The 11,481-nt window shown below is 38.2% G+C and overlaps 1 protein-coding gene across 1 annotated transcript; it reads left to right on the forward strand.

Annotated features, from left to right (window-relative positions):
- Positions 1 to 3,919: 3,919 nt before the first annotated feature.
- Positions 3,920 to 10,897, forward strand: LOC113108692 (arginine and glutamate-rich protein 1-A). Its single transcript, XM_026271971.1, has 5 exons — positions 3,920 to 4,052; positions 4,146 to 4,432; positions 6,177 to 6,402; positions 8,534 to 8,617; positions 9,724 to 10,897. Exons 2-5 carry the CDS (start codon positions 4,149 to 4,151, stop codon positions 9,886 to 9,888), a joined length of 759 nt encoding a protein of 252 aa, XP_026127756.1. The 5' UTR covers positions 3,920 to 4,052; positions 4,146 to 4,148; the 3' UTR covers positions 9,889 to 10,897.
- The last annotated feature ends 584 nt before the right edge of the window (positions 10,898 to 11,481 follow it).

Consider the following 11,481-nt stretch of genomic DNA (forward strand, 5'->3'; position numbering starts at 1 on the left):
AAATTAGACAAGTTTACAAACTGTTCACAATAAAAAGTATCCCATACTTACAATAAACACAATAAAGCCATTGGCTTTTTTCCATGGTAGTCTTCGCTGTTACATTCGCCTTTTTATAGATATGGTTCAAACCCCTTTTTTGAAATCCAATAATTTTTTTTTGTCCACTGAAAAGTTTGAGGAATAGTAAAGGCGATAAAAAACTTAATTCAATGTATGTCGGGTATATAGTTTTAATGTCGCCTAAAGGAAACATATGCAGAGTTAACAAGCAACTGAAGCATGTCAGAGTGAAAAGCTTCTTGAATTTCCATGAAACCTCACACACACAGTAAGGTGACTCTTTGCAGATACAACCCCAGGAGTCTTTAAGAAGTCAGTGACCAGGATCAGTCCAGTGACCAACAACACTGAAGCTATAGCCAGTATATATGACCCTCCCCCACTCAACACACACACACACACACACACACACTGCAGGACGGGTTAAAGAATCTCCTCCTGAGAGCCTTGTTCTCCCTCTCTCTCTCTGTCTCAGGTCTTTCTCTCCTTTCCTCTCTTCAATGGTCCTTTGTGTAGGGGCCCCTGGGACATCAACATGACAATGTGCCCCAGCGGTGGGATCCTGTGTTTGTTAAGTGCCCTCACCCTCAAGAGACAGAGGCTACAGCCAACTGAGAGGCGAGGTTAGCCAGAGAGGAGAGGCCATCTTTGATCAAACGAGTAAAAAAGGGGGAAGAAAGAGCGCAACGACTTTTCATTAACTCGAGTAGCATGAAGGCCATTCATGTTTGAAGAGCGGGAAAAAGCAGCGCATTATGCTGCTCAACTAATCATTTAAAGATGAGGTTAATATGTTTGAGAATTGTAAAATGGCTCGATTGAAAGCGAGGGATCTGGCCTAAGGTATAGCTTTGGTGTCTGTCTTTTGTGTGACGTTGCTCCACTGGAAGGAAATGCTGTCATTCTTAGCGTAGCAGCTGGGAAGTAGCGAAGTCATTTAGTTTGATGCTCATTGATCTTATCAGACACATATAATACTGTTGACTTCCTATAGAAAAGAATGAGAATTGTTTGTGTGAACAACATGAAAAAACACTAAAATGTCCTTCCTCCAATGAAAATGAAGCCTCTATCATATACCAACTATTACTGCTGCTTTCCAGAAAGCGAAAATATTATTTTTATTAGCTTTTCTGAAACTTTCACTTCAATAACTTCTCCTGAAATCCACAGTTCCATCTCAAGCTCAGTCTAAAATTACAGTCTTCTACCACTCGTCCTGGATTACTCATACAGGCAACTTTATTATTCTATTTTTAGAATTCTATTTTATTTATTATTATTCAATATTATTCTGTCACACAATGACCATGAATACCATCTAACTGGTAGGATGGTAACACTGAGTGTACAGGATTTTCTTCCCCCCAGAAGGAAGAGCAGTCATTTTTAGTGTAGCTGCTCAGAAGTCATTTAGTTTGATGCTTATTTAATGCGATTTACATTCTCTAGAAAAACATAAGAGAACAGTTTACTTGTGTTTAGGCATTTAACATGAAAAACCACTTAAATGTCCTTCTTCAAGTAAAAACAAATCTCAATCATAACTTTCAAGTTTCATCATCTCATCACTTCTAAGCTGAAGGCGTTCTCCCACTCGTCCTGGATTATTCATCGAAGCAACTTTGTACATTATTCTGTTACAGTGACCATGGACACCAAACTAAAGTCTTCAACGATCATATTTTGTGCATGTTTTGCGCAGCTTGTCAGTGAACAACGACAAGTGTAGTATGTGTAGTAAATGCTGTTCCGTGTAAAAGCGCGCAGGTGATTGAGATTTACCACTGATTACAGAACTGCCTTTACTGACCAGATTAAATATTGCATGTGATTTATCGTGCACCCCTATCAACTACTGTACAACAACACACCTTACTGAATAATAAACAGGCTCAAGAAGTTTGCTGAGGTGATGCTGGGAACACTGGAGTGTAGCTTGCTGGTGCTATCTGGCAATAAAACTGTGCTCAAAGATTTGACCTATGACTGGAGCCAGTAAAATTAAATATAGCCACTGTGTTTTAAGACCTAGTTTGACCAACTAGCAGTTAAACTAAAGAGTCTTCATTTTCAAATTAGACTCATCTACCTTTTTATGTATCTGACTAATGACTCTTGAAGAAAAAAAAATAGCTCTCTAACTTTTAAGTCTAGCCTAAGCTGTTTATACAACAGCCCCTAGAAACTGAGTTTGAACTATAAAACCACTGCAGTGGTTAGTGCATAAATGCTTAAGAGATAGTCCACACAAACCTGCATGACTTTCTTTCTTATATGAAACAGAAAAGAAGATATAGGGCTGGGTATGACAATATATTTTGGTGACAATATAAAGCATCAGTTTATATAGAGAACATTTAATTGTTTGTCTATATAATAGCAGTGAACCCTTATTTTCCTGGGATGCAAAAACAAAAAGAGAAAATCCTGCTCTTTCCTGCTCTTATCTAGACCCGCTTTCCCAGTTCTTAAAACGGAGTCACTATTGCTTTGCTCATATGTGTTTTAAAATAGCCCTGGGCGAATATTTTTTAGCCTGTAGTTTATCAGAATAAGCAACTGCCTGTCATAATGCTCCCTTGGAGTTCGAAGGGGCTCGGACCTATTCTTAGAATGACCGTTCTGTCTGCAAATGGGCCTGACAAAAACAGAGTAAGTTAGGAATTGGTTTTCATATGGAGCTAGGATAAGCTAATCTCTCAAGGAAACCAACAAGATGTGCTAAAACATGACCAACAGAATGGTACACAGAAAGAATTTGTCGAAAACAAGTGGGCAAGAAACTGATTATTATTTTGTGGAATGCACATTAGACTGTTGCCTTACCAGATTGTTGACACTAAGCTGCTAGGTATATGTTCTCAGTTGCACAGACTGCACTGCACAATGAAATTCTTACGTTCGTAACGTTCCAGTAAATCACCCATTAGCAGGCCCAAACAGAATCTGCACCTGAAGAATCCTTCAAAATGCTCTGCATTCCTTTAATTCACAGTTTCACACACTGCACACCACATCTTTTTATTAGGCCCTATTCTGGCAAATTTTATTATTTAAGCTACCAATACGAGAGTGGAAATCTCAGCTCCATTTGATACATTTTATAAAGTTTTTATCCACTCAGCAACCTCAAAAATCATTGGGGACAATGCAAAAAGGTCGGTAGATTTTGTCTGGACCTGCCCATTAGTTAATGACTTGTTAAGCTTCTATTTCTTTCAAACCTCTGACATTTGGAAAGAGCATAATACTGTTACATTTGCGAAAATGAGCAGTATACTGCTTGGAATAGCCTACTGCATCCACACTGCAACATGCTTGAATTAACCTACCAACTCAGCTGTTATGGGTGAAATGGTATAACTACTTTTGAGTTTTATCCACTGATATATACATAATTATATAATTCTCTATTATAGATCACTGGTTTTATCTCTTTCTTAGCTTATTAGATTAGACTGCCAAATGTCAAATGACATTTTACATACAATTAAAAAATGCCATACATTCATTTCTAAAAAGGTAATGGAAATGTCACTCATTAAATATGTAACGTGATGACAAAAAGTAGCTTATAGCTACTCTTCTTTAGTGTGGAATACGGTTGCACTTCATGGCACTTAAATAATTTTGCATATTCAATGTGGACAGTGACCTTTTCATTTGTCAAAATATACAGCGTTGTGTAGAACTAAAATACTGTGAGGCATCCAGTTGTTTGGGGGAAAAGGCTTCAGCTTTGTAGTCATCGACGGCGTTTTGTGTGAAAGATCATCAAGATACCTCAGCTTCCGCAGACTCCAGTCTCCTCGTGTTGCTCACTCACTCGGAATCAACCCGGAAATTTCCGAAAAGAGCCGAACCCGTTGCATTCTGGGAAAAGGAAGACTGGAGGCGGTCGCCATATTGTTTGGTTCCGCAGATTCACTGTAGCAGAAAACAAAAAAAGTTCTGATTAAACGAGCTTTTATTCAACAATTACACAGGTAACCGTCACATAATATTACACGAGGTCGCTGCAGACCGTGCTGCATTCATAAAACCCTCTTTAGCGGTGTCCGTCGGATTTATTCGTGCAGGAGATGGGTCGCTCCCGGAGTCGCAGCACGTCCCGGTCCAAACACTCAAAACACAGCCGCAGACGGAGCCGCTCCAGATCCAAATCCAGCAAGAAAAGGAGCAAGTCAAAGGAACCGAAGAGGAGCAGAAGGTCCCGCTCGAGGTCAGGCAGCAGGAGGGACAGAGGTGGCTCACCCCCCGACCGAACCGACATGTTCGGCCGAGCACTGAGCAAGAGACACAACGACGAGAAACAGAAGAGAGAAGAGGAGGAGAGGAGACAAGAGATAGAGAGACAGAGGAAGATGTAAGACATCTAACGTTATATGTCATGATACTCGTGTGTGTGTGTGTGTGTGTGTGTGTGTGTGTGTGTGTGTGTGTGTGTGTGTGTGTGTGAGAGAGAGAGAACATTTTAAGAAGTGCCAGCACTGTATGGAGATGCCGCCTTACTCAATTCTGTGTCTATGACGTGTCGCTTAGTCTGGACAACACCATCACTTAAGTTAAATGCTTCAAATATCAACTCTTTGTTGTTTAATATTGATAAGAACCTAACAACGTAGCTAGTGTGCAAAAAGTGACATGTTTCATGTTACCAGTCTGTATTCAGTGAGCTTTCATCGCTCTGTGGACTCTCATAGACAGCTGTCACACATCAGGTCATCTCATCACTGAGATCTGCTGGCCATGTCAGATGATACGTCTTTGTATCTATCACAGATTGTTGACATCTCTCTTTTGTGATTGGGGACCACCGGTATAATGTTAAGAGTTTGTGGAAGAGAAGGAAAGGTGGTTTCTAGTGAAAGAACAGGAAGAGACGTGCTGCAGCCCCAGGCTTGAGCTTCACCCCGAATACATTGTGACCGCATTCAGGGTGTTTTAAAACTAAAAGAGAGCCCCTGGATCAAGTTACGTGACACTGAGATCAAATCAAAAGTTGGCTGCTGTTTGTTTGATTTTTGTTTTGGCTCTGGGCAATGTTATGGTCACTTGGTTCAGTATTGTGTCTGTGTTTTGTGTTCCTTCTTAAGGCCAGGTGTGACAGCTTGCTCTCCTCTAATGGTTTAGTCATGCTTAAAATGTAAATAAAGTTGAAACATGTTTTTGTAATCAATGCCCCCCCCCCCCTTTGAGCAGCATACTTTCCTATGGGTTTATGATGTCAAAATGTGCCAACCCAACGTATTTTGTTTTAGAATTGTGCAGTTCACAGGTGGAGCCTACCAGTAACATCTGCCTCTTCTTCAGGGATCAGCAGTGCATTGTGTGCAATGCAGAATGTAACACTTGAACCTCTGTCACAATTGGTTTAAAAAAATATGCAAACTATGTTTCACAAATTGAGCCTAGTATGATTGCATTTATAATTTGATAGCATCAGCAATATTTGGTTGAAATTGAAAATTATAAATGAATTACCCAATCAGTATGTTTTGCTGTGTTTATGTGTGTGTGTATATGTGTGTGTGTGTGTGTGTGTGTGTGTGTATATATATATATATATATATATATATATATATATATATATATATATATATACACACACACACACACACACACACACACACACACACACACAAGTATGGTAATATGGTAATAACTATAATTTATGTCTATAATTGTAAAATTTTCTTTGTAAAAAAAAAACATTTTCTCAAGAAATAATTAACAAATAAATAAAATAGTATTACATTTAAAGTAAATAATAAATGAAATATTGTTTTAGCTATTATTCTACTTTAATTATTTGAAATGAAAAAAAAAAGGAAAGTTATATATAACTTAAATTATAGTTAAGTTATAGTTGTATATAACTGAAGTATTTAGAATCAATATTGCATCGGTGGCCAGTGACAATTATGTCAGAGCAAAGAAATACTGGCCTGATTGTGCAAACATATTACTTCCTTACTGTCAGCCCTGATTTTGATTAGTTGTTCTTCACTCTTTATATATATATATATATATATATATACATATATACATATATGCTTCTGCCAGTGAAACTGCAATGTTTGATTCTTTCTTTCTCGTATCCTCTACAGCCGTCAGCAGGAGATTGAGGAGCGTCTGATTGAGGAGGAGACCGCGAGGCGCGTGGAGGAGCTGGTAGCACGGCGTGTAGAGGAGGAGCTTGAGAAGCGCCGTGATGAGATTGAGCATGAGGTGTTACGGCGGGTAGAGGAGGCTAAGCGCATCATGGAGGCACAGCTTTTGCAGGAGCTAGAGAGGCAGAGGCACGCCGAACTGAACGCCCAGAAAGCCAGAGAGGTAACGCTCGGTCGTTCGGAACACAGCGGAGCTGAGCCGCAAACCGCACACCCACAGCCATGGCACAACCTGGCACTCGTTTCTCCACGAGATAGAGCAGGAGACGCAGGCTAGCTCCATTGATCGGGTGGGGAATAAAATTAATTACAAAATGCGACATTTTCAAGGTGTGATGTGATGCTTGAAGCAGTTCTGTTGAGCTGCTGTCTGGGGAACGCTAATATTTAAGGACATTGGGTATTGGAGTCCATGTTTACTCTATTGACAAGCTCTGCACTTTTTCTGTAATACTTCAATTTTATCGAGTCACCCACACCTAGTGCACTCTCGAGGGTTTCAAGTGAACGTTTTGCCACGGCTGTGATGGACCAATATTATGTTTTCCATCTTTTCTCACCCCTTTTATTTTTCACCCCTACCCTGCTCTCTTCACTCCTCATATCTTTTAGCGTTTTACTGTCACCAATATAAGAAGATGTTTGTCTTCAGTAAAACGCTTTTCTTAAAAAAAAAAAAAAGGTCACAAGGCCTGTTTTTGTTTATGAGCTTTCAAAGTGAAAGTTCATCATTACACACTTTGATAGGTCTAGCCGTAATTCTGTTTTGGATGTTACAAACACATAAGACCTTTAGTAGCCACTAGACCGCACTTAAATTAGTTAATTAGCTAAATCCATAGTTTGTAATTCCACCCATACCATAAAGGAGGGTTACTGTGCTGTAATTGTAAAGATGCAATGAGTTATGAACGAGAAACTGATTCCATTCCAGAAGCACACACAGAATCCAGCAGCTCAGCACTAATAGGGTTAGATATGTGCCCTCCTTCTGTACATTTTAGATTTGTGCCCATCATCTGTAGCCCTGGTAATGAACCATTAAATTAATCTTATTGTTGATGATTTTGTCTTCAATTGCACCATCAATCACAAAAAACGCTCTACCTTTCCCTTTATTGCTCATCCATTTCTGTCATACATGTTTTATATTTATTAATTGCTGATTTGTTTTTTGTTTTTCATAGATTTCTAACATTTTGTTTTTCTTTGACTCTTCCATTTTGACGTCGTTTAAAAGTGCAGTGTTTTAAATGTACTTATGTGTCCTCACGATTTGCTTTTCCTCAGGAGTGCTGCCGTACGGGTACACACACACACACACACACACACACAGACATACACACAGACACACATTACTACATCCACACTCAGTCAACGCTACTCTACCATTGAGACTTAGATGCCAACACATCACTGTTTTTGTTTTCAAACAAACTCTTCTAATGAATGATCCAACCTTTGTGTTTTTGCAGTCTTTAACATCGTTTAACGTTAATAGCCTGACGTCCCCACACGGTAATGTTGTATGATTAACATAATTCATTTTCCTGGACTGTGCTATATATACTGCATGTGGTGTTGCTGTGTAAGAGCACTAGCTCGTGCTAGCAGCTCAGAAATTTTTAAAGGGGAGGTGCTGCGCTGTCCAGGACGGGACACACGGAACCAGGCAGTAAATACTCACCCCTTTAATCAGCAGTTGTGTAGGTACAGTACAAAGTCAAAGGAGAAAGGCGTAGGTATATGAGCATTGGTGAGCCACTACTATTCACTCTCTCCTTTATTTAAGTTAATCTTTCTTTGTCTCTCTCGTTTTCTTTTGAAATTTTTGCTTATGGATGCTGATAAAATATAAAAGCGAGAGAGAGAGAGAGAACAAGCTGATTTTTTTTTTCCTTTCATCTACAATCGAATGAGATTCTTCGTTAGTTGTCGATGTGTTGTCTATACATACCAGTTCTGGATGGATGTAAATGAATGCATAAATGGATGTTTGGATGATTGTATTTACATATAACGTGGCGGGGATTAAAGGTGTGACTGAATACATTCGTGGGTGGGTTTTTGTGCTCATTGTTGCATACATAGAGGTTAGCTTCAAACATTTGATGCTGCAGAGCAGAATGTGAAATGTGGAGTGTGTGTGAAAGCGTATGAGAGTGTGTGAGTGTCGCTGGCTGGTTCCAGTTTGTGTGAATGTAGACGTGTGTGAGTGTGCAGCTGGGTTTATGGACCCTTATTTCTGTGGATTTGTCTCCCCGCCCTAACATGTCACCATATCACTCCTTTAGATGGAAGAAAAATCCAAACGAGAGGAGCTGGAGAGAATTTTGGAAGAAAACAACCGAAAGATTGCTGATGCTCAGGCTAAGCTGGTACTTATTCCTATGTTTTATTTTGACAGCAAAGCAGAAAAAACAAGAACAAAAACCAAACAAATAATAAAAATAGGTTCACAAAACAAAAATTCAACTTAATAGAGTATGCTCTCTATGGGGGGAATTTATCAAGCATTTATATTTGTCTACACGAAAAGTGTCTTTTTGTTATGCATGACAAGGTTACCACAGAAAATCAGAAATTAGGGTCACAACAGATTTGAACTTCACTATTACCATGGCCAAAATAATTTACAAAAATAACATTATATATATATATATATATATATATATATAAAAAACTTTAAGTTGTCCATTTTACACATTACATGTACTTACTATTGGAATAACATACATGTATATTATGCATAATTACAAGTAACCCTAAAATGAAACCTAACCCTAACCTTATAGTAGGTACATGTAGCATGTGTAGTATTAACATGATATCAATCATTAGTGGTATTAACATAAAAAAATAGTTCTATAATAATTCTATAGTGAATAATATTCTCAAATATTTATTTGACTAGAAATCGTTATTTGTGAATGTGATCTGTAAAATATTGTTCTTAGAGTTCTTATCCAATGATACTTACTAATCTGGAATAGTTATGGAAATTAATTGATCCAAAAGGGCCGGAACCCTAATGTACACTGTTCCATGCAGAGATCATGCCAGTGAATTAATATGAGTCCACTGAAAATTGTAATATCTAAAAGACAACTGATGCATGTTTATACATTTCAAGATCATCAGAATTGTGGCCTTTTGTATCTCACTCAAAATGTCCAGAAAATATATATTTTTACGCCCACGGTTTTGACTTGGTGTTAAGATGAAGTGATTGTGAATCTCTCTCCTGCTTGTTTTGTTGTGGAAGAACCTATCCTCTCTGAAATGTTTAATCTGAACGTTCAAAAGGGCTGCTTGGCAGTGCCCCCATTTTATGTATATGGTAGTTCTGAAAACAATGAACCTAGGTTTTGTTTTTAGTACATATATCCTTTTGTTAATTAAGGTACATTTTAATGTATTAGTGCATCAAAAGATTTAAAGCGTAACTGTTTGTCTTGGCTAATTGCTCATGTGTTTGTTTTAGGCTGAAGATCAGCTACGTATTGTGGAAGAACAAAGGAAGATCCACGAGGAACGCATGAAGCTAGAGCAGGAGAGGCAGAAGCAACAGAAAGAAGAACAGAGGATGATATTGGGGAAGGGCAAGTCCCGACCTCGTCTCTCCTTCACTCTCAAAGCTACAGAGTGACTTCTCTCCTCTCCTCTCCTCTCCTCTCCTCTCCTCTCCTCTCCTCTCCTCTCCTCTCCTCTCCTCTCCTCTCCTCTCCTCTTCTGTTCTCTTTGGATGTGTGCTTCATGTTGAAGTGAATTGGAGTCTCAAAGAAAGGTCTGCCCTGTGCGCTCTACCCTCATAATGCTCTTCGTAAACCCTGGAAAAAATCCTCATGCTTCAAAACCGGACTTGCAGGCACCACCACAGACTTACAGATCAGCTGTCATCTTTTGCTTTTTTTTTTTTCAGTGTGTTGTATTGATATTTGACACCGTTAAGCTGGATGCACCTTCAGAAACAGGGCATTTCCCCCCCTTTTTAATGGCAAGCAAATAAGAATGAATAAGTGTAAATATTTGTGTATATGAGTGTGTTTGGTTAGTTGATTGGTCAATATATATCAGTGGTTTGAGAGCTCAGTTGAACTACTGTTCTTGCGTTCAAAGCATAGGGGAAGTCCACAAAAATATTTGGAAAAATGTAAATTGGCAGACTTTGTTTTGTGCTTATTAGTGAATGTGTGTTGCAAGAGTGTGTTGAAGCATTTGGTATTTTTTAGATTGTGGACTGAACGCCTCAAAACCTAGTTTCTAAAATGCTGCTTAACACATTGTTCTCATAATCACCTGATATGAACTGCGTTTATAGCATTGTCACCTAGACACAATTGTCTTTTTTGATACACCTTACTTAAATCGCTTGTTTTTGAAACGTAGAACATATGTTGCCAGAACTTATTAAGCATTCATAATACAAGCTTTTTGGTGAAAAAAGGTTACAATGTTACAAAGTCTTGTAATGTTTCTAGTGCTCTGTTGGTACCTTAAGGAAATCGGGAATCGCAGGTAAGACTAGTTAGGGTGTGTGTGCGAGCGAGTTTGTGTGTGTATGAGTGTATGCTAGTGTTCTTGTCTCGTGGTAAATTACCCCTTTGCTTGTGAACTGGGACATTTAGTGTGATGACCAATAAATCCCTTGAACACAACATTGCCTGAATCATGTTTTTTGGGCACTCTGCAAACCACAAAGGAGTCTGTTTAGAGCCTCAGTGTCCTCTTCTGAGAATTTGTAACCGTGCTCTTGCTTAACTTGATTGTTTTAATTCTGTATGTATTCTGCAACAAACCAGTCATTTGTTATTTTGTAAGACAATTACAGTAAAATCGAAGCTTAAAAAAATAAAACTACCATCTTTGCAGTTTTATAGTCACTTTAAGTTTAGATTTTGCAGGATTCTAATTCAAGAAAAATAAATTAATATAACTGTTTTACAAAACATCTGAAGTGCAGAATGAGTGTTAGAGGATTTGTAGAGCAATATATATATATATATATATATATATATATATATATATATTTCCCAAGAAACTGCCCTCATTAAAAAAGGTCTAGTGAGGTCATTCAATGAAAAAGGGTGTCTTTTGTGTTTGTCATGAACAGATGCTGAACCATTACCACTAATTCCTTTTAATTAAGATAAAAAATTAAAAAAATAAAAACTTATATTAGAATAACACCATTCAATTCTTCAAGAACAAGTTATTTTATTTTTTAAATAATTTTATCATA

This window comes from Carassius auratus, chromosome 9 (genome assembly GCF_003368295.1).
Source record: "Carassius auratus strain Wakin chromosome 9, ASM336829v1, whole genome shotgun sequence".
NCBI lineage: Eukaryota > Metazoa > Chordata > Actinopteri > Cypriniformes > Cyprinidae > Carassius > Carassius auratus.

Bases quoted from the DNA above. Each gene is read 5' to 3' on its own strand.
- LOC113108692 (XM_026271971.1), top strand. From the start codon at position 4,149: ATGGGTCGCTCCCGGAGTCGCAGCACGTCCCGGTCCAAACACTCAAAA. The intron at 4,433-6,176 runs GTAAGACATCTA...TATCCTCTACAG, and splicing joins ATAGAGAGACAGAGGAAGAT to CCGTCAGCAGGAGATTGAGG. The intron at 8,618-9,723 runs GTACTTATTCCT...TGTTTGTTTTAG, and splicing joins CTGATGCTCAGGCTAAGCTG to GCTGAAGATCAGCTACGTAT.